Below are 26,830 nucleotides of genomic sequence, written 5' to 3' on the forward strand. Positions count from 1 at the left end.
GATTTGGGAGCCGTTTCGCTGCCCGGGCGCTGTTTAACCGGCTGCGCTCACGGAGAGCGGCGGGCGCGGGACTCTCCTCGGGCAGGAGGCAGCGAACGCCACCCTCCCTCCCTCCCCGCAGCCGGGAGTTTTTTCCTACTACAGCCCTTAAACTTTCCACCGGCGCGGAGACTTTCCCGTTAACCCCTGCGGAAGCCGCAGAAGGGCTGCCGCGGCCGGACGAGGAGGGTACCGTAGGCGCCTCAGCGCTCTCCGCCCCCCATGACGGCTCCCCCTCCTCTGGAGCAGCGACGCCGCTCGCCCCTGGCAACCTCCTCCCGCTGCGGGCCGGCGGCGCGGCCGGCGCCGGCCCCTTTAAATGGCGGCCGCGGCCCCGCCGTGCGCCCCGCGCAGGCAGCTGGCGGGCGCCGCGCGGCCCTCGCCCCCCTCCATGGTAAGCGCCGCGCTCTGCGCTCCCTGCCCGCCCCTCTGGCGGGCTCTGTGCTCCCGGCCGCCGCCCCCCCGGGCCAGCGGAGGGCCCCCCAGGTAGGTGCGGGGAGCGGCAGCCCCGCTGCCTTTCCGGGCACCCGCACGGGCGGGCCCCGGACGGGCGGCGGCGGCGCGGCCCCGCTGGCAGCGCTGGGAAGCTCCGCCGTCCCCACCCACCTCCCCAAAGTTTTTGGGGCGAGGCGGGGCCGGGGACAGGGGGGCCCTCGGGGCTCCCCGATGAGGGGAGCGGCGAACGCCCCGCGGGGTTCCCGCAGGGAGGAGCTGGGCTCCCGGGAGAGCCAGCGGGGAGGCGGCCGCGGGGCTGCCGGGCAGCCACTGAACCCCGGCGTTTTGGTGGGGAGGAGCGGGCGGGCAGCAACTGGTGGAAGTTGCAGCGAGTGCGGGTGTTGGCGTGGAAAAGCCCCGCGGGGGCCGCTCTGCTCTCATCCCACGCAGCCCGGAGTGTCTCTGCCTTTGCCTCGCTCCGCTGTCCCCTCCGCAGCCTGTCCCCAGCCCGGGCCGCGGCCCCGGCAGCGCTGGGCGGGGTAGCCTAACACCCTCTCGGTTCTGAGCTGGTTTGGAGTTGAAACACAGCGTTACCTCAGCCCGGCGGATCCGGTACTACAGGCGGGGTTACTGGTTAGGGCCCTGGGCTGGTTTTGTACCGTTTGCTAGCTGGGATGGCACAAGTGACGTTCTGTGACTCAGTTTCCCTTCATAAAGTAAAACTGACTTCCAAAGTGAAGAATACTGATAACAATGGAGAGTGCTACAGAATTAGAAAACAGTGCTGCTTATTATCTTAATAGTGTTATGAGTCAAATTACTTGTCTCTGAGGTGTTTGTATTTCTGTACAATTTATAGTGTAACTAACAGTAAGTATAAACACTTGATGTATCAGTATTATAATAATATATGTCAGTACTCTGGTAAAAATGCTACACCTATATGACATTTCTCAAGTTCTGAAAGGTCTCACAGGTTCCTGAGACGTGCTGCATATTAGGCACCGATGTCTTGTGTTGATATTATTTGAGTTCTAAGTATCTGTGCAGCTTTAACATGCAAGATGGGGGGGGAAAGTGCGCTGGAAATAAAATACTTTGATAAAAAAATGTAAAATATAATTAAATATAGTGTAGTCTAGGGGGAACAAAATAAAACCGATGAAAAAGCTGTCTGTGGAAGTGTTTCCATGCCACTCACCTTGGTGAAATTACCATGTCAGGTTTCATTTAATATACAGCTGTTAAATGGACTAACCATCTTGTTTCACCTTTCTCCACCACTGCTGGATTACATACCTTACTTCTTTGTTCACAGGAAGTTCATGAAGTGGATCATGGTCTTATTAACCAGCTACTTGCTGATTCAGAGGAGACTCTTAATTCATGCACAGAGAAAATGCAGGGTCCTGCTCAGTATAGCTGGAGTGCTGACTGGAGCTTTTGGGTAATCTCTGCTAACTTGGCTTTAATTTATAAATATAATACCTGTCTGTTTTAATTTGCATGTGTGTGTATATGTACAAGTTTTATATCCACAGTTCTCAAGTTGCTTTGTAGTCATGAATTACTAAAGTGTTCTCCACCCATGTAGTGAGGCAGGTAATTTTATCATTACTGGCTTGCTGAAGTGTAAGGTGAGACTGAGAGGGGGTGAAGTTGTTTATCTGATGTCTCAGATCAAGTTAGTGACAGATCTTGTGGCTTCTATGCCCAGTCCTGTCTCTCAGGTCCTGACGTGAATCCATGCCAGCCAACCCATGCCAGTGTTTCTTATGCCTATAGAAATATATTTTTGATGTTCTGATGCTTTTTAAGCATAAGGACTGAATTTTGATTCTTGGTGGTTCAGAATAACATTCCTAGTGTTCATTTTTGTCAAGTAAACATATTTGTTTTTCACAAGAGTAAATAAACTTCCTGTGTTTTCTGTAAGAATTGACTTTGTGAATAAAAAAGGCAGAAAACAAGTAATTCAATTTTTTTTCTTTCCGGGGAAATGCCTGACTGAAAGCATAGTGTGTAATAAATAATAAGTGCCTATTTCAGTACTTTTCTTTTGGTAGATTTTTTTTTTTAAATGCCTTGAGAGAAGGTGAATGTGTGTCTAGATTTGGAGTGTATGTTTTGCTGTTAATTTGGGGCATGGATTGTTATTGTTTGATAGGGAAGGAGACCATATATGCAAGGAGCAGGCAGGGTAACAGCTGATCTTGTGGGAGACACAGAGTGCCAGAGCTGTGAGGAAGGGAGTCTGGTTCTGTATCAGGTGTCCTCAGTACATCCCTGTGCTTCAGCTCATAGAAAGTCATCTGGTCCACTGTGTCCTTCTCCTGACGAGGTCATCACAGTGTTCATTGTGCTTAGCAGGTGAAAGATTGAGTAACTAGTGAAGGCCAGAAGGAGTCCATGGCAGAGCTGTGAGCAGAAGCAGGGGATCAGATTTTCCAACTCCTTGTTTATAAATCTAGCTTGTATGTTTTTCACTCCTCTTCACAAGCAGATGTTCTAATGATAGGACATCTGGTTTTGCATCTCAGGCCATAGGATAAATCCCCTCCAAATGCATGTGTACTCTTAAAAATGCAATAGTAATCTGGAGCCAATGAAATGGGACAGGACTAATAAAATCCCAGCAGGTCATAGATAGACTTGTGTTGCTAGAGTGAGTTCTTGGGGTGTTCAGTATTTTCTTCACTATCCCTACAGAAACAAGGATGATCCTTGGCTGTTCTGCCTGTGCCCAGCTGTGTGTTGGTACTTGAGTCAATAGGAAGTCATGCTATGCAGACAGTGCAACTGCCAGCTATGTTCTTGTTAGGTGGCAAATTGGATTGTGTAAGCTAGTGCTCGATGGTTTGTATACAACCACTAATGCAGGTAGTATTTTGTGAGAGGAATAAACCTGTTCAGGTCTTGGTGTTGGGTTGTTGGACCTGCAGTTAACAACCCAGTGTTTCCTCGATATGCCTGCTGATTTAAAATAAATTTATTAGAGTATTCTATGTGGAGAATGTAGATGTGCTATTGGCTTTGCACTCTTAGGTTTGAGACGTGCTGAAGGCTTGAAGTTTCTTTTCAGGAGAGTGGGATCCTTCAGTGCAGTCGCAGCTGCTGTGTGAGGTGTTTTTCACTATGATAAAATGATTATCTTCTGTGTTATTTATACTCAAGACCTTAGTATGTGTTTGATGTTGGTGTTTATCTGGCTCTGCAAACATGACCTTGCAGTTAAAACAAAGTAATTGCGCAAATACTTCCCTCTTATAAGATAACGCTTTGGTTGGAAATGTTGTAGCCTTACTGTCTGTCACTGATTAATTTTAAAAGCTGTACCAGTCTGCTTGCAGGAAGCCATGGTGCTTATTTTCTCAGCCTCAAGGCAACTGAATTGTAAAGCAGCAAGAACCAGGAAATCACAAATTCAAGATGAAAATTAATTAATTCTATTTAAAATGTTATGCCATTGGTATCTCTCCTTGCTCTTGACAGAAAATGTTTCAATAACTTGCATGGTTGATGATCAGCTGCTGACTATTAAACCAAATTGTTAAATCTCCTTGAATTGAGTCATAGTAAATGTGTGGGTGACAGCATGGAAGGCAGCCTGTTGCAGTGTGTGAAGTATGTGTCACTAACATTTGACAAAGGTGATCTTAGTGTCCTGTGGCAGGTGGGGGGACCTGTTATGCTCATTCCCACTCTTGAGTCAGTAGAATGGAGGAATTGCTACAGAAGCAGGACTAGCCTCTGGTAGCATTCAGGGATCAGCTTTGATGCTAGGGTTATTTGCTTGGAGAGGCTGCATGTTTCCAGCAACTTAGGTTTGCTCCAAGGGTTCATTTCTTCTGAGGGTGATGTACTCTTGTTTTGCTGATAATAGAAACCAAATGTGGCTGTTAGAGCCTGGCTGGTTTGACTTCAATTTTTCATGGATTGAGTGGGAGTAGGCAGTTGTGCCATGCCTCTGGAAGTCAGGCCAGGTATCATGCATGCTCAATAGGCGCTGTGAGCACATGTAATTAGCAGCAGGCTAGGGTTGACAGCCTCTGGGACACAATCTCTCTCCTGGCTATGGTGAGTGGGGAGAAGGAAGGGTAGCTGAAAAACTATCAGGGAGGGACGAAGAGTATCCTACTCTGTGGAATTTTTCTTATCTCTTAAAAAAAAGAACACTTTGGATATCTTTATTGAATAATTTTGCGAAATAATTAGTTTTCTCTGTTACTGTAAGCAATTCTTAAACTGATAGTATTACTGACTGCTGTTTGTAAGATTGATGGTGTGTCATGGGATATGTTTTGTTTTTTGTTTCTGGGGTTTTTTTTTCCCCCCCACCTGGAGGTGGACAAAGCTGGACTTCTATAAACTCACTGGAAGAAGAAAAAAGATTGCTTACAAACTTAATCTCAGGGCTTTTTCTCTCCACTGGAAACTGTAAAGCTTTTATCTCCAGTTGATTAAATAATCCTAGTTTTGGCAACCGCAAATAGATGATGAAAGTCAAAGATGATTGGAAATTATGTTATGTCTGGAAGCCCTATCTCAGGATTCTGAATTCACCTTTTTATCCTTTTTTATGCCCTTCATACTGGTATACGGTTCAGTTTAATATCCTTGGAAGAAGAAACCTGTGAAAGCCTTAAGTATTTTCCTACCTTAGTGAAGAAGGTAAAGGTGAATGAGGAGGCTAATGGAAAGGATCCTTGCATCAAAAGTGAGGCTGTTGTGTCTGGGAACTCTGGTTTGTATTAATGAACAGTCAAAGAAAGTTCATGTATGCCAACAGTAAGAAGAATGCCCATGAAAAAAAAAACCTAAAAAAGTAAGTCCTTCCCTTGGAATGAAAAGGTAGGTGGAATGAGTGGAAATCAAATGAGCATCTCAGAAAATTGCTTGTATCTGGGAGGCTTCTTTAAGAATTTGAAAATGTGAGATATCAAGGAGGTGTTGAAAAAAAGATAATAAGGCTTAAAAAGGCAATTTATTGGAGTGTAAGTTGGCTGCCAGTTTAAAGAGTTGGTCAGTGTGAAGGAGTTTGAAAATAGAGGCAAATAATTGATACAGTGAAAATAAGCCTTTTACTTTTCATAATATAAAAGCAACTGAGGTTGCACAAGATGAAGAAAGTGTTTTGAATTTTTACATGCATGGATCTGGTTTCTACAAGAAAGAACTAGTCTGTGAGTGTGTGACAATATGTATGGCAAGAATACAGTAAGCATATATGACTCAAACCTGCAGAAGGAGGGATGCAGATATGTATCACAATTTGGAAGATAATTTGATGAAGCACAGATACAAATTGAGGCACTTTGGGGCCCAAGACAGGTAGGGTTAAATGAAATATTTATTGTATCTATAGTTGTTTGAATCTTCCTTCCACCTTTCTCTGAAGACTCATGCCATTCTTGGAATGGCTTACTGGGCTGGTTGAAGTGGGAATTGTTTTGGAGGCTGATATTTAAGGCCTTCTGACAGTAGCTCTCTCTTATGTTGTATACTTGGTATGTTGTTTCTTCTTATCTGTGCCTCCAAATATTTGGGTTGTGGAGGAGATATATCAATTCTCTTGACATTGGAGGAGGATTTTTGGCCTCCTTATTATTTGCTGGTATGAAGCAGTCTGGTAAGGAGGATGAGCATTGGTTAAATTAATTGCTATAGGTCTACAAAGAGAATAAAATAAAGAGAAAAAATCCTTTAGGCACATTAATGCTGCATTTTGGTGTTTTGTTGGTTGGGCTTTTGTTTATTTGTTTTGGTTTTTTTTTTTTTTTTAATGCCTTAGCTTTAGTACAAATAGCTTTTGCTGTAGTTGTAGGACTGGCATGTTGTTTGTTTACCTGCCTGGAATCTCCAGAAACAGGTACCTTTTTTCAGCCCTGTGATAGCCCTGATTATACAGAAGCAGTGTTTTAACCTGGTAGGAAGACAGACTGCAGTTCTACCCAATCCTTGAACATGGGTGATTAGGCTAAAGGGGTTTTTTCCCTTTTGGTGCTGGGAATGTCTTTAGTGCTGTTGATGCAACTCCAGACTGAGCACTGAGGTAGATCTCGTTGACATAAAATTTTGACGAGTTCTAAGCAAAGACTGCCAGTGGTGCCCTGTCAAAATAAGCTTTTGCCAGCTGCAGCAGTAGATAGTTCTCTATAATATTAATTATTACTATATACATATAAATTAGTCTAGAACCTGAAGATTAAGTATAAAAGGTCAGAAAGAAAATGCTTCAGATTTATGTGATATACTTATTTTTTTCTAGCCACTGGGAGAAAAACCATAAGAAAGGCAACATGGTTCAGGAAATCTGCATGGAGTTGGAATAGTGATATCCTTTTAATGAAAGGGAAGTCCCTAATGCAGAATGAAAGCTTTAAAAGTCATCTCTAGGAGATGGAAAAAATATTTTTTCAAGTTTTATTTTTGGCCTTAGTTGTTCATTTACAGCTTGTATTTCTGCAAACAGGTAGTGGTGTAGCACTGTCTTTTTCAGGTGTGCTGTGGGTGAACCACTTGTATATAAGGAGAGGAGAGAGGACAGGTAGATAAAACTGTGCAAAATGTGATTGTTTTGTGGTATATTAAGTCATTAGCAGCAGCCAGGAGATGTTTTGGGGCAATTGCTTGGTGAGTGCCACTTTCCATAGAATTTCAAATGCAGCAGGGTTACTGGCAGGCTTAATAAGATGACCAGAGTAATTTATAGCAAAGCAGTTTATGTAATTGGCCACAGTCACTCCTGCATTATTATCTATGTAGTGTTGTGGTTTAATATGCTCCTTCAGGTTTTCACTGTAGTCCTGGTTGAAAGTATTTATGTCTCCTTGTATGAGTCGCTGAAACCCAAATGGCACCAAGGGGAATTACTACCATGGTGATTGTTTTCTTCATGATGTTGTTTTCTGATCCTTGTTTGGGCACTGTTACTAAACTTAAATATAGATCAGAGATGCAGTTACAGAGAGACAGATTTTACTGGCAGGGTAAGGAGGGAAATGTTCAGCTGAAGGGTGCTGCTCATTTGCTTCTGTATTTGTCTACTTTGGCATCAAATAATCATGGTGGGACTTTGTTGCAGGTAAGGAAGATGAGTTGAGAAGTTAAGTCTTGTAGTTTCTTTATTGTATAAGGCATTTTTCATCACCCTGAAAACATCTGGATTTTCCCTGTCTCTGTTAAATGGATCAAATAACTCTAAAGACAGGCAGTTTGGACTTTTTTGTATTACTTGGGCAGCATGCATTGAAAAATCAGGTGAAAAAACAGATGTTCTTAACCAATAACATTGGCTACTTGTTCCATACATGTGCTATAAAAACAAATGTGAGTCAGATGAAACTGCTGTTCAGAAAGGAATGTATTTTGTTATCCAGAAGGAAATAATCTTAATTGGGCTTTTAATTGGCATTGCATCATAATACTTAGTACACTTATGGCTGTTGAAACCTGGACAACATAGTTACAAGACTCAAAGTTAGCCTGGGGAATAGACAGATTGACTTGAGCAAAAGAGTAACTTTGTGCTGGAGGATGACAAACTCCCTTCAAGTACACTTAACTTTAAGTGTAAAGGTAGTGCAGACTTCATCCAAACACACTTGGTTTATTTGTATTAAGTTTGTTTTAGAAGGTGTATCACAGGACTTTGTGGTTGTATTTTGATTTACCCTTTATCTTTTTGGGTAAATCTTCATGGGGTAGACAAAACTACTAAAATAGAACAAAAAGAATGCTTGAATGCTGCATTTGTGAAGTCAAGAAAGTAGATACAGATCCACAATTTTCCCCTAAGAAATGAGAAGGAGTTTGGCAGTTAAGAACCTTGTGAACTTGGCTTTTGCTAATTCTGGGGAGGCAACATGAGATGTGGTTTCTGGTGAGGGGCATTATAGGAATAGTTTTGCTACCAGGTTCAAAAATGTTATTGCCAGCTAGGGAGGCGTTGATGAAGATGCTGAATAAATCTGAGATTGGGACACCTTAGCTCTTAAAAGCAGTTTAATTTCTAATTCAGAACTGAGGAAGGTGTTTGTCCATGGAAGTGTCCAAAGCTCTTGAACTTTTTACTTAATTTTCATATTTAAAATCTAAGTGTTTGTTTCATCCAAACTCAGAAGTGCTTGGTGGCAGTTATATAAATAATTCTATTTGAATCTGAAATAATCAGCCTCCTTCATAATTGCCAATGTCCACACTCAGGTGTTCAATCAGCTGCAGATGGTGTTATCTTATAAACAGGAAATGCACTTAAAACAGTCTATGCTAATGCTATTTTTGAGACCTGAGTCACACTGGTACCCAGGCTCTGGTAAGGCCTTTCTGAGATCACTTTGAATCCTCTCACTGGCTTTCTAATGGAAATAAATTGTCAGTGAATATTTTTCTGTATGGATATACTTCCCAATACTTTCCTGTTCCTTTCAGAACAGAAGATTCCCCATGATCTATCCTGTCTTTGCTTTGGGAAAGCAGAAGAGTTACCTTGTTTTTCTGGTGAAACCAGTTCCTGCTATTTACATATGTAGCTGATCTTGACAGCAGAACTGCAGGTCCTCCAAAGCCACCACCCAGCTAGGTGCACAGACAGCTACTTACCCTAGCCAGCAGCCGGGGGTGCAAAATGACTGTAAATACAACCTCTTTTTGTTCCATTATCTTCTCCTTTCAGACTTTCAGATTGAAATCCGAGTGATTACAATGTCTTGACATGCATTTTTCTTTTTCTTCTGTCAGTTTCCTCAGTAGGGCTGTGCTGGGAGAGGGCTCTCTGCTGCTGACTCCATGTAGTTAGTTGTGAAAATGTAGCAGACAGGTAAGGCAGGTGGAAAGGGAGAGCCAGTGCAAAGAAAACAGAATAGGTGCATGGCTGCTGTTCCCCTCTCAGAGCAGGCAGAGATCTGTTGGGCATGCAGAACCCTGTATCCCTTGCCTCTAAGTGCCTGTGAAGAGCTGAGCTCTGGGTGGCTGGTAATGTACGCATTTTGGGGAATTTGGGTATACAGGAAGCATGCCCTGATGTCCTGAGCTCCTGCTCTGAACCTCACCCTGACTTAAAACAGGAGACAGTGGCTGAGTTTTGATTTGGCTCCATGCTGAGCTGCCAGGTGCAGATGTACTCTTCAGGCTGGTTCATGGACTGTAGCCTTCAGCAATGCAGAGAGGAGGGGGTGCTAGGCATTAAGTGCTTCTTTCCAAGCTGGTGTTTCCCTGGTGATAGTACTTTTCCTCTGCTGTTCCCTTTGGGACTTCTGTGAACTTGAAGTGATTTATGCTACTGCAGTCTGCTTCCCAAAATCAGTTTTGGTGATGGTGGTTTTAGATTGGAGCTGGGCAGTTCTTAAATGTCACCCCTGCATAAGTTTTCTTTGCCCAGTTGCTGCAGTATTTGTGTGCCTGTTCTGCAAGGCTGGGGTGTTTCAGCCTGTTTTCCAAGCCAGCATGCAAGCAGAGGCTGGCAGAACACTAGCTAGCACTGCTGGAGGGTGGCCAGCACCAGCTCTGAGCAAGTGGGTGAGAGAGGGGGGAGCTGTAGAGGCTTTGGCCAGGGATTTGTATGGTTTGGAACAGGCTGCAGGCAGCTAGAGGAGGTATGTGTAGGGGGTGTGTGTCTTCTGACTTTACATTAGCTTCATGCTTCAGTCAGTTTTATTCTGAAATGGAGCATATGCTTTGCTCTGCACAGAACATGGCAAGCTTGAGATTTTTATCTCCAAATCAGAGTTGTTATGAAAGTACATTGGCTTCACTGTTAAAATGCTTTAAAACACTTACTTGCAGAAAAAAAAAAGTACTGAATACTACAAAACCATTGCTTCAGAATAAGCAGAGATATTCTCAAAGCAGATATTCTCAATCCAAGGTCTTATTTTTCAGGAAAAAAGATATAGTACTAGTAGTAATGGCAGGAGGCTTTCTTATAATTGATAAGGTTATCATTTTGTTTCCCAAGCACCTTCAGCTGAACCCTGTTTCAGTGAAATGGGAATATGAGCTAATTCTGGTATGACCTTGAAGGAGAAATTTGTGAGAGTTCCTCACATGTTCTAAACTGAAATACTCTGTTACAAAATTCTTCCCAGTCTGTTCTACTGTTTTGGTTTGTTGGGTGTCTTGGTTTTTTTAAAATTTGTTTTGAGGTTTTTTCCCTTGTTTTTTTTTTTTTAAGAACATGAAAAATGTAATCTCTGGTTATGCAAATCAAAGTACTCTGAAGAAATACCTTTATATTTTCAACTCTAAGTCTTTTAATTTTCTTCCTGGGAAGGATGCCAGATTTTAAAATTCTTCACAAAAATGTTACCTTTGTTATAATTATATAACCTGATGTTAGCAGCATAGTATTTCATAGGATGTTAAATTTTCTTGTCTGTCAAAATCATAACTGTAACAACTTTGGTTGTGGATTTTCTAGGCTGTTTTGATAGTCATATAGGTGAAGCTGAAGCATGAGACCTTCATTTCTGCTCCTGGAAGAACACTGTGACTGGTGAGGTGTGGGAAATGACCAGGCCTTCTGTGAGCAGTATTCCAGCTCAGCCAAGTTCATTTTCTACATGGGGAAACGTTTGTGATCAGGTTTCCGTGGTTGACCAGAACTGCTTTTCAGGAAAACAGGCTTTCACCATGTGCCAGGTCAATGCTGGCTTGGTGAGACTGATGTCCATCTCACTTGGTGACAGCTGGGCTACTCCTGTGGGACACAGTGCTTTGATGTGCTCTACCCAGTCTACAAAATAAATGGAAATAGTCTTCCTTTCAGAAGCACCTCATTCAGTCACTTCCTTGACACTGGGTGTCAAATGTTTTCTGAGTGGGCACCCAATATTTCAGCAGCTCTCCATAATGCAATAGTTCTGAGGAATTTCTTTCTATGTGCATTTTTGGAAGCTCCTGGTGTTATTGGTAAGGCATAATCTGCCTAACATGTTCAGTGTGCCTGCCTGTGTGAGAACTTGTGAGAACTATTTAATAGTAACACTCATCTTGGGAGAACTAGGGACTCTGTCTTTAGCCTTGTTATGGGGTCTTGTAGGCTTAAAGAAACACAACTACCACCCCAACTTTCCTCACCCCCAATGAAACTAACCCCTGGAAGATACAGTAACTGGAGTATTTGCCAGTGACCTGTATTTTAATATCCCTTTCTTTAAATTATACATGCTGTATTTCCAACTGAAGAAAGACATATTTTCACTGACATTCTTCTGGGTGCCACTGAAGGAGAATGCTGTTGTTTTTCTGCTTGGTCAATAAGAAATGTTAGAGTTCCTTTCTCCTTCAGCTTCCACAAAGAAGAGGGAGCTGGGCCACAGGAGTGGGGACATAATGGCTTTAGTGCACAGCCCTGTGCCTGCCAATGGCCCTGTGCTTGAGACTCCCCTCTCCACAGGTAAGGGTGAAGGAAAAACAGCATATAATGAATGTAAGGAAAATAGCTGTAGGTCCCTAAACATTTCCCCCTCCCAGTGTGACTAGGAGCTTGTTCACATTTCCTTGAGAGCATGGGAACTTTTGAAAAGCAGGCTTCTAAGGAATACAATGGCTGAGCAAACCCTGGCAACAGTTGCTTGGTTTCTTTTTTTTTTAATTGATTGACGTGCCTCTCATGACCTATCAATTAAATACAACTGTGTGGATAAGCAGATGTGATCAAATATCTCCTTATTAAAAAAAAAACAACAACGAAAAACTCCCAAACACACACAACACCCCTCCCAAAACCAACAAAAGTGAACCAAAGTAGACAGTAAGTCACCCTAAGTAATGTCATGGTCCTGTGAGTGGTTCTTTCCCCATGTAAATTAAATGCTTTTGTCCTTCAAGAGAGAAAAGAACATAAGTCACTGCTAGTAAAGCTTTTGAGTACTTAATGATTGAAAATTGTTCCTAAACAGTTTTTTGTAATTTTTGTCAAGAAGTGGTTAGTGAAAGTAGATCACTGTAACAGAGTAGATCTGAATTGTTTATGTACAACAAGATGAACTGGAGAAGTCTGACACTTCCAATGTACAACCTAGTGCTAGGTGTCAGGAGAATTGGGAAACTGTGCTCTGTAACTGCAAAAAGATAAGGCAGACTGGCACTCATGTGGATGTGAGCTTTCACTGTGATTCTGTGCCTAAAAGCAATCTGTGATTCAGATTTATGTTTGTGGTAATTCCTGCAATGCTATATCTACCTTTCAAGAAGGACACTGAAAATGAGAGGATTCAGAAAAGCCAGAAGAGTAAGTCTGAAAAAGAACAATCTTTTTGCTGATAGGCTTGAGAAGCTTAATTCCTACCTCAGAAGGAGATATGGAGTAACTTGCTTACCATCTAAAAATAATTCACAAAGTAAAGATGAAGTTAACCAAATATACTAGCGGAAGAACTATCCATAGATAGGATGGATAGATATTTTATTTTTTTCCAAAGAGAAATTTGGTCATTTCAGCTCTACTTTTAAAGCCAGAGAGTTGTGGCTTGTGTATTATAGATTAGATTGGATGATTAATGAACTTTTGTGGACTGCAGGAATGCTGCAGTGGGATCAACATTTCTGTGATGGAAAGGCTTGTCAGACCTGGCACCTTTTACAGGTGAGAGATCATCTCAGTGTGCCATAGAAAGTGTTCCTGTGATAATGAGGGAGTCTGCCTGAATCTGTCCTGGAATATGTGAAGTGTCAAGTTTGTCTCCCTTACACTGTTAAATGAGGCTTTTATTCAGGGCTGTTAACTTGGTTCTCATCTCCCCTAGTGAGTCTTTAATTTCGCTGAAAGTGGGATCTCAGTATGTTTTGTTTAGGTTCTTTTTGGGGTTTTTTTGGTTTTTTGTTGGGTTTTTTTCCTTTGGGGGGGGGGAGGGGGGGCTGGTAGGCTTTGGGTTGATATTTTTCCCTACTTTTACTTCCCCATTTTTCCCTAATCAGGTGCATTTAAAGAACATTTGCAGTATAGAGGAGTCTTGTATAAAATCCAGATTTCTCTCTGACTGGGTGTTGTTTTTCTGGAGACTGTGTTCTTTTTCTTTCTCCTGATGCTAAGAAGGGTTTTATTATTCAGTAGAAATGCAACAGCTTTTGCCAGAATACTTAATGTTTGTTTTAATATGTTTATGTAAGGTTAAAATGTTCTTTTATCCTAACCTCACTAATACCTCCAAATTTGTTTTTGACCATGTCTAGAAACGTCATAGGAAAGTACAGGTCTTTGGGGAATAATCAGATGATCTTTATTTGGGGTTTAGTTAGTGGCTTGGATTTACATATTAGACAGAGGAGCAAAGCCTTAAGTTCCATGGGCCATATTTTGATGGTTAAGTGAGGCTTCTGAGCATAAAAGAAATGGCAGTTTGGGCAGCTTCCTTATAGGCTTGTTTGATTCTGGGACCCTGAGCCTGTGGTGATAACTGATTCTGAGACTGAAGCTCAGTGGGAGGCATCTCTTGAAATTAGGTGATATGAGAGTTATTACCCTACTGATAAGTTCAACTTACCTGTGATTTCAGCTGTTGAATTCATAGCTGCATGTCACAACTGTAGAATGCAAATTGTCAGGTTACCTGGGTTTTGTAGTGTCTCGAAACAAAGGGAAAACACTAACAAAACAAATGCAGAATTATTGCTGTCGTTAGTGATTGTTAAAAATGTGCACACCATTCTGCTGAAGTTGATTGCTTATTTGCATACTTAGTGATATCTGCAATCAAATAATTTCCTAATGATTAGGATTTTTGATGTACTCCTGGGAGAAATTGTTGCTTAATTTTCCTCTGCAGTTTGCTAAATGGCTCAAATTGTTTGCAGTGGCTACACTTTGAAGATGTAAATGTGCAGGGAATCTGTTTTTCTTAACAGGCTTCTGTCCTATAAATAACTCAGCTTAGTTCTATTTAAGTTTACATATGTTTTTCTGGAACATGACTTTATATAGTTGAACCATCCATTTCCAAACAAGGTATGAGAATCATTTGGTTATGTGTCTCCAATATCTGGTTCTTACATAACTGTCTTCTGTAAAACTTCTTGGTTGTCACTGAAAATGGTTTTCTGTTTATGCTATTTTACAGGTTTCTGGTATATATATTGTGGCTTCAGATGAAAAATGCTAACAAGTTGTTGGCTGCACTTAATAATTTCCTTGGTGATTAAATATAGCATGACCATAAATGCCTAAGATTACCCTCAGGCCAAGTGTTTGCCTGATGATTTATAATTAAACTTAGAAATGTGTATGTATTAAAAACAAGTTGCTGTTTTCATCTTGTGAGTGCCATGCTACAACCTGTTTTATGCCTTTCCTCTTTTTATATTTGGTGCTAGATTTTGTAACTCAGAGGTGGCAATCTGCTTCAAATACTGCCACATGTTGGACATTATAGTAGAGACTAGGAGAGATACTGTATTCATAGAAATGTCTTGTTTTCTTCACTTTAAGGAAATTAAAATTGCCAATAGTGTTAAAATTGCCCCTCTTGTTTCCCAAGTCTGTTGAGGGATCTCTTCTCAATCATCAAGCCACCTACTGAGTAGGTAAAAAGTACATATTTATGTGAGCTAGTTTTCATGCAAAAAAGATAAGGTTCAAAAGTTTCAATGTGCTGACATTTTTCTGCTGATTAGATAAGGATTCAGAGCAGACTCTGCCTAGGTGTCCTAAGATCTCAGTAGAAATCTACCATTAATAAGGTTTTCTTATAGTCCAGTCACTCATGAAAACACTTCTAAATGCCAGCAAGGGTTTCTAAGACAAGCTGTAACAGGTTTTATGCTCTAGAAAAATTTCAGTTCTAAGTAAAACTCAGTATCCTGAGTCTGGATTCTTGGAGCTGTTGAACTGGCTGATTCAGGCACTAATATAAATATGTCTGTGACACTGTGATGCTCCCCTTTTCTTTGATTCCTTTTGTCTTATAACCACAAAGATGCTGAACTTCAATGTAGCTCTTATCTCTTGTATACATCATGTTTGAGAAACTACATTTCTCCTTAAAAGCATTGCTTCCTAAATCATGATTTCACAAATTGTGACTTTTATTTTCCTCTCATGGCAAACTAATTCTTTTATTCCCTGTATGCTGGTGTTGGCAAAACAAGTCCAGACTTCAGTCAGCTGAGGTAGGACTGTGTGTAAACCATAGGGACTCAGGAACTACAGGTGGAAACTTGACAGGTGTGAGTTAATTTTTCATTTTTCCATATGTCTCTTTCCAGAGTAGTTGCAAAGAACTAGATTTCTTCTAAGCAGTGCAGATATTGGATGCTTTTTTTGGATGATCAGTTAAAAGTGTGCATTTCAGGGCTGGATGTTGCAGGCCAAGAAACCATAGCCCACCTACTTCAGCAGATTACATGCTTTCCAAGAATGTTGTTTTTATAATCACAGAAATAACTGAAATATAACTGGAGGCATTACAGTTTAGAGGAGACATGTTCTAACATGTTTCTCTTTAGCTACACTCAAACCTTTCATGTTTGCTTTCCTCAAAAGGGGAGGGGTGGATGTATTTTCTGTCTCCATCCCTTGCTGCCTTTTTGCATTACAATGCTCAGAATATCACTGGACAGCAAATATGTACTCAAACAGAGGTCAAACATATAGACTTCCTTTTATTTATGGTGTAGAAGGTAAATTGACTTATTTTTTAAGAGCTGATCTGTGTCAGAGCAACTTTGCTCTCTCACATGTTACATGCACTTAAACACTTGACTTTGAGGTTGCACTTGAACTTGCATTTCCTGTGGCCTAAGAGCTCAGTTCTCAAGTATAAGATGCCAGACAATTGTAAGATCTAAGCTGTAGGGTGGTGTTCAGGGAACTTTTGAACTGCAAGAAGCAGGAATGTCCTCAGTGAAAAAGAGCAAAATGTGGGAATCTTGAGGAGGTGGGAACAGTGCATTTGTTCTAGTTTATTAAAAGGCCATCAAGCTGAAGATGTCTGGTTTTGTCCTGGGGTTTTTTGGACAAGCACAAACATAGTGAAAGAATAGTGGCCAACTAACATGCTGCAGGAATGTGTCAAAAGTAAGGTCATACAATCAAAAGTAGTTCTTTGCCTCCTTTCTTCCATCTTCCCCCATCCTAAATATAAATAGAAACTAATCTTATGGTGGAGATGGGTTTAATGGTGAATGTCAAGTTTTGGAGTAATACAGGGGCTCAAGCAGAGAATAGCATCCATGTGCTTAAGATCTTTAGAAAGGTAAAAAAAAAAAAAAAGGCGTGAAAGAGGCTTTTGTAGTATATTTATACCTGGTTCTAGGAACACTTAAAAGTGATTTCTTCCTGTCATAGTTTTAGTCTAGCTGAGTGCATGACCTTATACAGCATTTAGTTAAGACTGCCTCTAAAATAAGTGTCCAATATCCATTAAGGAAAAAAAAATATGATCCTCTTACAACTGAAAATGAATAGTAGGACTTCTATGCAGAATATTTTCTGGAGAAGGTGCTGAAGCTCTTCATTTGTATGGGAGCAGGTACATTTGTTTATAGGAGTAAGGAGTTAAAGTCCATTGAGATAGTCCTCTGCTGTGAGTTTACTGCCCAATTTGAATCTTAAGAAAATCATAGGCAGTGATCTCTTTAAAATGGGGTGAACTGTAGAACATGACAGAAAATCAAGAAGTGATGGTGATGCTGCTATTCATTCTTACTGAAGGAAACTATTTTCTTTGTTCCTGCAGTTCTAGTTACAGCAACTGTTGAAAAATCCAGTGCATTGAAGTATTCCTGAAGTAGTACTCTAAGCAGACATTGATGTTCTCTGTTGGGTCCTTTTGTTCTATTGGCCTCTGTGAGGGCTTGATTTTTTTCTGTCATCTCTGTGTTATGGCCTTGCTGCCTTTTCACTTGGTCTGTGCTAGAATATTTAGTCCCAGAGGGGCTCTCATCCCCTTATGGGTGGAGCAGGTTGCTATCAGCATTGTAATGCCTTGTGACTGGCATCTGGCCTGATACAGGGAATAGTTTGGCCCATGCCAAATAAATACTCTTACATAAGTAAGCATAAAGTTACAGTGATGATCACATTTAGATACCACCTATTCTTTATTGCTCTTCTGAGGTTCATTTGTTCTTCAAGATAAAATTACACATCCAGTGTGAAGACAGTTCATGGCTGAAAATAAATCTGTTTGCATAACCTTTTACTGTTCTTTGTTGCAGCTCTCAAGTTCCACTTACAAATATAGGAGTGAGGAATTCAAGAGACAGTTTTCTCATCTGCCAGACTCAGAGAGACTCATAGTAGGTAAGAAATAATCACAGAAAAAGTCTTTGTCTTCTGTTTGGTGCCTTCAGATTACAGTCATGTCAAAGCATTTTGTGGTTTTTATGGCAAATTCTGACTACAGGTGATAACTCCCTATTCTCCTGTCTTTGAACTAGCAAAAAATACTTTCAAGGAAAGACAGGTCCATACTCCTCTCTTCTACTGCCTGCCTTGTGGGAAAAATAAAAAATGGGATGTTGTTTCTGAGACCCTGTTAACTAGGTAGATCATCCTTAGAAAAAGCTTTCCCCTTGCTCCCTGGAACTAATACCCTTTCCCAAGGCACCTTGATTAATGTGACTCCTGGGACAGAGTGACACATGGGTGGTTGTAATTTAAAAGACTGTTTTTCAGATGCATGGGAGAGAAAAGAAGCAGGTGTCACAGAATATCAAACTATGATGCATTACTTTTCTCAGTACTGAAATACTCCTTTTCCAGCTCTGTTTCACTCCACTGCAGAATCCAAAGAAGGCAAGCATGTAATCCTACCTCCTTTGCATAGTGATGCACCTTATTCCCTTCATCACCTGCCTGTGTTGTATTTATGTAACAAATACACTGTATATTTTCATACAAAAGTGGCGTTGTGACTGTTTCAAGTTCATCTCTCATTTTATGCAACTTTTAAGGAAGTGAATATTGAGAGGCTGTTTAGTGTATGCTTGGAGTATGCAAGCAACAGCTCTGTAGCAGTTAAATCCCAGTGTCTTTTTCCAGTCACAAGAGGCAGTTATCCTCTGAAATGCCTTATGCATTTTTAAAATACTTCAGTAGGGATGTAAAACAGAAGGAAAGGATATTACTTCAAAGCATTGTTTTGATGTTTCTCCTTCCATTGGATTGATTCATCCAATCAGTAGAAAGCCATGGAGCAAACTCTGAAGCGCAGTTTCAAAGGGACTGTATAGGATTTAGAGAAAGATTTAGTAATGGGTTAATCTCAATCTGCTCCATAAGAAGCAAAGCCACTACTTTCATATAAATTTCTTTTACCCCATAAAAAGCAGTGTTTCCTTGAAAGGGCTTTTTGCATCCTCCAAGCAAGGAGCTCTTCCTTTGCTTGGTGTAGAGAAACTAGGTCCAGGCTTTGTAGTGCTCCAAGAAACCACTGCTTGCTGCTGTTCATTGAAAGAATTGTTACTGCTTCTGTTTTTAAATCAACTGTTAAAATTAAGTAACTATTCCACTGTACTGAGCACTGTATATAAATAGTATAGAAAATAGTATTTTCTTAAAATGAGGGGAATTACTTAAACCTTCTAAATGGGAGCTTAAAGGAGTGCTATTTTAATTTGCCTGAAAATGTTGTTTTCAAGCAACATATTAAGTTACAGTTCTGAAAACTTAAAAGGAGAAATGCTAATCTCTTCCATCTGTTTTGATATTCTCTTTTGTGTAGGTAGGTCAGAGTGGGATTGCTCATGAGTTGCCCAGTGATGACCTCTGTAGGTCTGAATCCCTCTCCTAAAAAACGCAGAAGTCAGATGCAAGCTTCTTAGTAATGCTCTCCTCAAGTCCTTAACTTCAAACTCCTGTTGCCTTCCTCTGTCAGCATTTTGGTGTCTGACAGTTCTCAAACATGCACTTAAGTTCTTTAGATTTAAGTTTCTGTAGTTCTATTTTTAGTTACATCTCCAAGGGCTTGTATACATGACTCATCCTTGTTATAAGAAAATTTATTTCTGCTTGATTATTTGAGGAGGAAAATGGTAGAGAATTTTAAAAATCATAATAAAAGCTTCTGTAAATGCAGATTTAGCTTGAAGTTAGGATGTTGGGGACTCCTGAAGTTCTTGATATTTGAACAAGAACTGTATTAATTATGTTCTTGTAGTACACAAAATCAAAATTCTGGCTCAGACAATACCAGATATAAAGGTATTAAATACCTCTAAGGGTAAAATCACTAATATATATTGTATCAATACATACATTCTGATTATTTTGTGTACATTAGGTAGCCTTCTTTAGGTTGGACCTCCCCAAAGAGGTCCATCTTAATTATCTAGCAGCAGTTCTTCTGAAAATTCCTTTTGTTTGACTCTTCAGGCTCTGAAACTGGGAAAGCTCTGAGATTTTTAAGAAATGCAACTAAATCCTCTGCTCTTGTTCTTAATTAGCAGGTATCTGATTATGGGTAATTACATTGTAGATGAAATCCATTTCTCAATAGGGGTGTTTCAGTCAGAGACAGAATGATAAAAATGATAGTCAACTTCAGGAAATACTCCCTGCCTCAATAACTGGATAGCTTCAATCTGCCTGTTAGTGTCTCACTCTGCAGATAGTTTTAGCTAGTGTTAGGATCTGTTTAGTAGAATACTATTATCTTGCTACAACATGAACTACTGTTACATAGGAGTTGACAGTATAATCTGTTGTACTATAAAATGTTTGTGTATTCTGTTGTTTAGATGCTTTGAAGTTTGACTAATGAATACTTCTCCCATGTACTCCTGGTCATGCCTGACACCTCTTCTCTGAAAACCTAAGATAGTACGCAGGGGATGGAATACATAGATGGAATGCTGTCCTCACATGGATGTACCATCAACTCTGGCTTTGGGCTGTTCCCAGAGCAATGGTCTGGATGCAAGCCAGTACAAGTCTGCCTTTGTAGACTTCTTAAAAGTGAAAGAAATGGCTTTTTATTGTATTGTAATACCCATTTCATTTTAGTTAACAGGTTTGGGTCAGCTGTGCTGCAGTCAGTGGGTGAGTAACTTGCTCTTGCTCTCTGTACGCAGATTACGCCTGTGCGCTCCAGAAGGATATCCTGCTGCAAGGACGTTTGTATCTCTCTGAAAACTGGCTCTGCTTCCACAGCAACATTTTCCGATGGGAGACCACAGTAAGATCTCTTAGCTCACTTGAATCCCACCTTTTCCATATCCTATCAGGATATAGGATTAGAGTCTCTCAGATCTCATCCTGTCAATCTCATACTAGTAACTCTGGGCTGTGAAGAAAGAGCCTGCATCCCCGAGTGGAAATTCAAATTCATTATGTAAAATAAGAGTAGCAGTGGAGGCATCTGAATGCTGAAGTAAGCCTGTTCAGTCTGTCATTCAGTATAAAAAGTTTAGGAATTATGCTAAAGCTGGCTTTTTACAGTTCTGGTAATGACAATTTGCCTTTCCTTACCATGCAAAATTGTCCTATAAAGGAATGTAACATATAACCTCCTACTGTAAGTCCTGGGGCATGACATGGCATGTGGTGTTGCCCTATTCAGAACTCTCCAGTATTAAACCTTACTTGACATAGCCTTACATGTAAATATCAGCATCTAAAAATAGCTGAAGGGAATTGATAAATGACTTCTGCAAGTTCTCATATTGTGGTCTATGGCTTTTGAACAGTACAAGCAAAGGTAGATAGGTATTTGTGATATGTTGGCCCTTTATTTCTGTCTGATTAGGTTAATGAGTTTAAATTTATTCATTCAGATGCAGTTGTTGCATCTGCTGCAGAACTTACATGAAACAGTGAATAAGAAAATGAAGATAACCTAGCAAACAGAGGATGGACAGGTCAAAATGTTCTGTGAACTATGAGACTGCTCTTAAGTCAGTATCTCACATTTGAGTGCTCTGAAATATACAGGACAAACAACAAATAGCTTGTGTATTTAAGCCCGTGAGGGGCTGTAGAAATACTTAATTGAAAACCAAGCTTAATTTCATCAGATGGATTTGATGATTGAATATGTCTTATTTTAGATGTAAAATTAATTAAATAAACTATACTCTTGAATATATAATCTGCTCAAAGACTGATTGGGTTTTGGTTTTTTTTTAATCCAAAACAGCATACATCCTGGTAACCTGTTTCTGCCTGTCTAGCAGGGTGACATCTTCAGCAATACCTTTAGGCAATCTGAGCTCATCAACTACCATGGTAGAGCCAAGTTTGGGACCTCATTAGCAGGCTGTGTTGTTGCAAAGAGAGAGGGAGTAAGTGGAGAACTTCCTGCTCACACAGGAAAAAACAAGTTAGAGCTGTACCTTCCTCCTTTCTCTATGCTGAATGGCAGCACAGCCTTATATTCAAGAGAAGAGGGGGGGTAGGCTGGAAGGAAATAGCTTCTTGCAGCCAGTCAGACCATGTTCTTCTAAACAGAAACATTTAAACTACTAATACACAAGTCAAATGTGCCTAGTAACCAGAAAGGAAGAATTTCTTGCAGTGACTAGACTGCAAATAAAATTTTGAAAATTGACTATATTGTAAACATCTGTGAGATAGATGAGAGAGATCAGGTAACAGACTATGTCCTGCTTTATGTATAGCATTCTGATTGGGATTGACTTTCAGATCTGTGATTTGTGTTTGGTTGGGATTGTGGCTGGAGGAGTGGAAGAAAAGCAGAAAGATCCACTTACTTCCCTAGTCCCAATGTGAAAGAGGAGATGACTCTTAAGTCACCTCAGCTTCTACTTTGAAATGCTTGCTGTTAAAGCAGCAAATGGAGACAGTAATTCCCTTTGTGATCTCATCTGAATTGCATCCCAGGGTTTGGGGTTAGTTTGAGTTCTTCTTGCATGTTCTGTAACTTCTAAATTTTTAGTCATAAGTTATTTTTAATATGTCTTATTAAATGTGTTTCTGCTTAGATTTCTATTGCTTTGAAGGATATAACTTTCATGACAAAGGAGAAGACTGCTCGTCTCATTCCAAATGCCATACAAATAGCAACAAAAGGAGAGAAGGTAAAAAACTGTTTTTAAATATATTCTTGCTAAATGATAGAGTCCTGATCACAGCACTTGTTCTAGTCTATATTTGCATAAGTACTTCCCTGTCAAATGCTTAAATGTGATTTGGATTAGAAGGCAGACTTAGATTTGGTCCCTGTGCACGTTTGCTTGCAAATTCGTCTCCAGTTTGACTGCAGAATCCCTTAGTGGTGTTGATACAGTAACCAGAAAGTGAAAGTTTGTCTCACATTTCAAAGGAAAACTAATTCAAAGCATGAATTCAGAATGTGTATTCTTCATACTGGAAAAATATCAAAGTCACTGGATTTCAAGTACTCCTTGAAAAAAACTACTGAAAACAAAAGGACTGTGATGTCATGGGTTTTGAGTAATGGAGAAATTTACCCCAGAACACGTGCTGGGAAATGAAGTTTTTAAGTGTGTATTTGAAAAACTAAAAAGCATGATGCAGAGTCTTATGTGTAATACACTTTGTGATTAGTTCTTCTATAAATGCTTGAAAAATAATAATTCTTGGCAAAGAACAGAGCTTTCCACTGTGAACCTGGAGCTGTTCTTTGGGAAGCAACTGTGATTCATCATATTTGCCTGTTCCCTCTCAATTCATCCAGCATTAACTTTCATTGACAAGGAAGATAGACCTCTTTGCTAAAAAAGCCCCAGCTTTCCAATGGGAAAGATTTTAATAATTGAAATTATGCATATAATTTGATCTCCTATTTTAATTATTTTAATTTCACATCATCTTATGTGAAAAAGTTAGTAAAAGGCTTATGGGGCAGAAGAATGGAAATAGCTGTGGCCTGTGAGAAACAGGCATATGTGTTTCTGATTTGTTCAACCTTCTGTGGGAAAAATTTAAGTGTGTTTAAGTTGAGGAGGGAGCTCTTCCTTTATAGCAAGGGTAGTCACATGGCCAGAACAGCAAGTGTCTTCATTTACTGTGTGGACATTGGGGAAAATCATCACTGATGGTGATTCAAACTGTGGAACCTGAGGAATATGACCCCAGGTTTGTTGAATGTGAAATGAGTCAAGCTGTTACTGATGACCTTGGGCTATTCAAGATACAAGGACCGCATTCTGGGATACCTGAAAATAGCTACACATGAGCTTATGTTTTACTTTGTTTTTTTCTGCAGTTTTTCTTCACATCATTCAGTGCAAGAGACAGAAGCTACCTCAGTATCTTCCGTTTGTGGCAGAATGTGTTGCTTGATAAGGTAAGCTTGTCTGCAACAGTACCTGTGGTTAAGCAGCCAAATAAACTTTTTCTAATGTAGACAGATGTACCTCTGGAGAATAAGAGACTAGAAGTTAGCTTTTCCTTTCTGACTTAGAATTCTAATCTGATGTTCTGCTTTGGTTCCTTGTACTTTAGATCACAGACAAAATTCTCATCTTTTCCTTCTTAGACTGCCACCTACAACTCTGCTGTTGAAGGAGCGTTTTGTCTTTGCATATAGGTTGCATGCTTCTCTTCACTATGAGCTCAAGCATATGTTACTAAATTGATATGCATTTGCTTCACATTTTCTATGCCTAATTTGTGATCAAAAAGGCAAGAGATTTTCTCAGTGAAAACTTCAAGGAAAAGAGCCCAAAACTCCTTCTTAGATAAGTTAGCTGAACCTTTGCCAGCCAACTCATTACAACTCTGCTGACCTTGCATAAATGCAGTAAAAGCAGGCTGTATAATATGGAAGTGTATTTTGGAAACTTTGGCTAGTTAGCTTGATTTATATTGCAATTTGTGGATACTTAAGCTAATCTTTCTAAAAAGAGACATTTTTAGAAAGAACATCATGAAAGACAGACAAGACAATTTTTTTGTAAGAAAGACAATTTTGTAAACCAATTCCTTCCTGTTTGTCTCTCATTGTTTAAATATTTCAATTCAGTTGCAATTACACACCAAAATATCCATATATAACACTGCAAAGATCCCCAAAGATTTAAAGCTGTTGTACTACTTACACATAGTAGCTACACTTTTTTTCTTTTTGTTGGATGAATTTTAGGGCTGACTAGAGGCACTTTTTGTCAAAAAAAGCACTGAAAATAAAGGGAAGTGCTATTTAAGGCAAAACCAATGTTTCTTGCAAATCCCTTGTCCCTCAAATCAAATACTATTTAATTGTCTTGAATCCAGCCACAATGTACTTTGTCACCTTTCGACAGAAACAGGCAACTGGAAGTAACCTTGCTTTCTTTCATTGTGCAGAGTTTGTCAGAAATGGCACTTATGTTATTCACTTAGTTTGTGGTGCTGGAGGGTCAATGTATGGACATTCAGGTATACAAACCTATCCTAGGGCTGGAACAGAGGTAACAAGCTTTGTACTGTTCAGTATTAATTTTTCTTGTGTGTTTCTTCTCTGACACTGAAATGAGTGTCACATTAGGATCAAATTTTCACTTGAGAACAGTAGCTAAAGGATAGATAAGAAAGCAGGAGGCATGGACTGCATGCAAGATGAGATGAAATGAGCCAGTGGGTTTTAGGAACCAGTGCATTAGAGTAGCTTGGGAACTATCCTTATTTCTGTCAAATCTTGCTGTTAGCTTGCTTTCATCCTCACTGCAGTATGTTAAAAGATAAATCTGTTTATGAGAATTTCTGCTTGGGGTTGTTAATTGTAAAATGGAGCATGGTCATGAGGTGTATGTAGGGCTTTTTAATGTAGTATGTTTAGAACTATTATTGAAACAGGATTTCTGTTAGGTTGAGCTCCTACTTCTGAAACGTAGTAATGACTTCTGATTCTCTGCTAGAATGTGAGTCACCTGTCAGCCTTCTTTATGATATTCTTTACTAGATAAAGCTATAGAGGGGCACTGTGGAGTTGAAAGTAGAAACTGAAGTTGCTGGAGCTGGATCCACTGACACTACTAGAATGGCAGCTGTCTACTGAACTAATACTAAAAGAGAGCCTTTGGTGTTTTCAAGCAGTTTTGCTGTTTTCTCCCCACCACTCCAATGTCAGGAACAGCATACATTTGGAAAAAGTCCCATATACCCGAGGCCCTGCCATGGTATGCAGCGCCTGAGTATGCGGAGTTTGGTGTTCCTGGCTTCAGTGATCAAAGGGATGCCATCAGAATTTGTACGGCTTTTGACAAAAAACAAATGTCACTCTGGAACCAGTTCCAAAAGGAGCTGGTTTTAATGTTTCCTCTGCCAGTAACTAAATGTTTTGAAGCCTGTGAATAGCTTGTTTATTTTCTGAAGCACATCTTCTAGACCTGGAGATGACATCCAACAGTTAAATTATGAAATAAAGTTGTCATCAAAAGTATAAATCTTACTTTAGGTGTCATAGTCCTGGTTTGCACCACCTGACAGTGAAGAATCCCCAGTTTTCAGGATTTGGATCCAGGGGACTGGAATTACATTTGCTTCAAATCATGGTTGTACCAAGGTAAATTTTAGTCCCTGGCCTCTTCAGCGCTTCTGGGCACAGATTTTGTGCTATGAAGTCTCACCTCTGAGGGGTGACCTGTCTGCTTTACCTGATTCACCTTAAGCTTTCACCACCTGCAGAACTTGTCGGTGGGGGGTCAGCCTCATACCCTTTCCCAGATCTCCATCTGGTGGCCATTCTGCCTTGTACCTCCCAAATATTGCATGTCCTCGGTGGTTGAACAAGTAGTGCTTTGACAAGTCTGCCTTTCGGTTAGAAGTGACTTGCACTGTGCAAGAGAACCAGCAAATGGTTACATGCTATTCTGTGCCCAAACTTACTTCATCCATCAAGATGCTTTCCCCCAGCTTGCACCACTGCTCTGACAGGACTCCTAGTCCTCTTCAGCTCAGTTACAATTTTGTAGCTCGTAACTTCTTTAGACCTTGCTCAGAATACACTATAGTGTGTTTGGTGCCCTTCAACTCTAGTTCCTCTGCAAGTCAGTGGGTCCTTTCTTCTTAACGTGAGTCTTTCTTAGGCTTTTTCATTTTTAAATGTCCATGGAAAGACTTTTTTTCTTTGGAGGAAAATTCCACTTTATTTTTTTTTCCATCCCTGTTGCAAAACATGTGCAGAGTGAGTCTTGTAGGCTTTTACCTTGCCATTGTGTTTTAAATGATCCAGCATCATGGAAAATAAGGAATCATTAATGCAGGTCTGGAAGAGACATGACACCAGTCTTGATAAAAGAGATAGCTGCTTCCACATCCACTGCAGCTTTCAAAATACTTCAGTTTCTAAAATCAGTCAAAAATCCTATTTTGTAGTGGGCTTTCCAGATTGGCACAAGGAATTTATTCATGGTTGCTATTGACAAGAAGAGCAGTGCCATTCACTGTTTTGCTTTATTTTCCTAAACCTTACAGGTGTCAAATATCCTTCAAGTTTAAGGGAGAAGGAACAAA

At 40.2% G+C, this 26,830-nt stretch overlaps 1 protein-coding gene across 4 annotated transcripts in view; it reads left to right on the plus strand.

Annotated features, from left to right (window-relative positions):
* Positions 1-261: 261 nt before the first annotated feature.
* Positions 262-26,830, plus strand: part of GRAMD1C (GRAM domain containing 1C) — a 51,384-nt gene continuing 24,815 nt past the window's right edge. For 2 of the 4 annotated variants that reach the window (XM_066569172.1, XM_066569178.1), the window contains exons 1-6: positions 360-433; positions 1,793-1,921; positions 17,629-17,713; positions 20,485-20,588; positions 22,354-22,449; positions 23,601-23,681. In XM_066569172.1, the coding sequence (XP_066425269.1) occupies positions 431-433; positions 1,793-1,921; positions 17,629-17,713; positions 20,485-20,588; positions 22,354-22,449; positions 23,601-23,681 (498 nt within the window). In that variant the 5' untranslated portion in view covers positions 360-430. The other 2 variants (XM_066569193.1, XM_066569186.1) reach the window with 2 other exon arrangements.

Source organism: Molothrus aeneus, chromosome 2 (genome assembly GCF_037042795.1).
Source record: "Molothrus aeneus isolate 106 chromosome 2, BPBGC_Maene_1.0, whole genome shotgun sequence".
Classification (NCBI taxonomy): Eukaryota; Metazoa; Chordata; class Aves; order Passeriformes; family Icteridae; genus Molothrus; species Molothrus aeneus.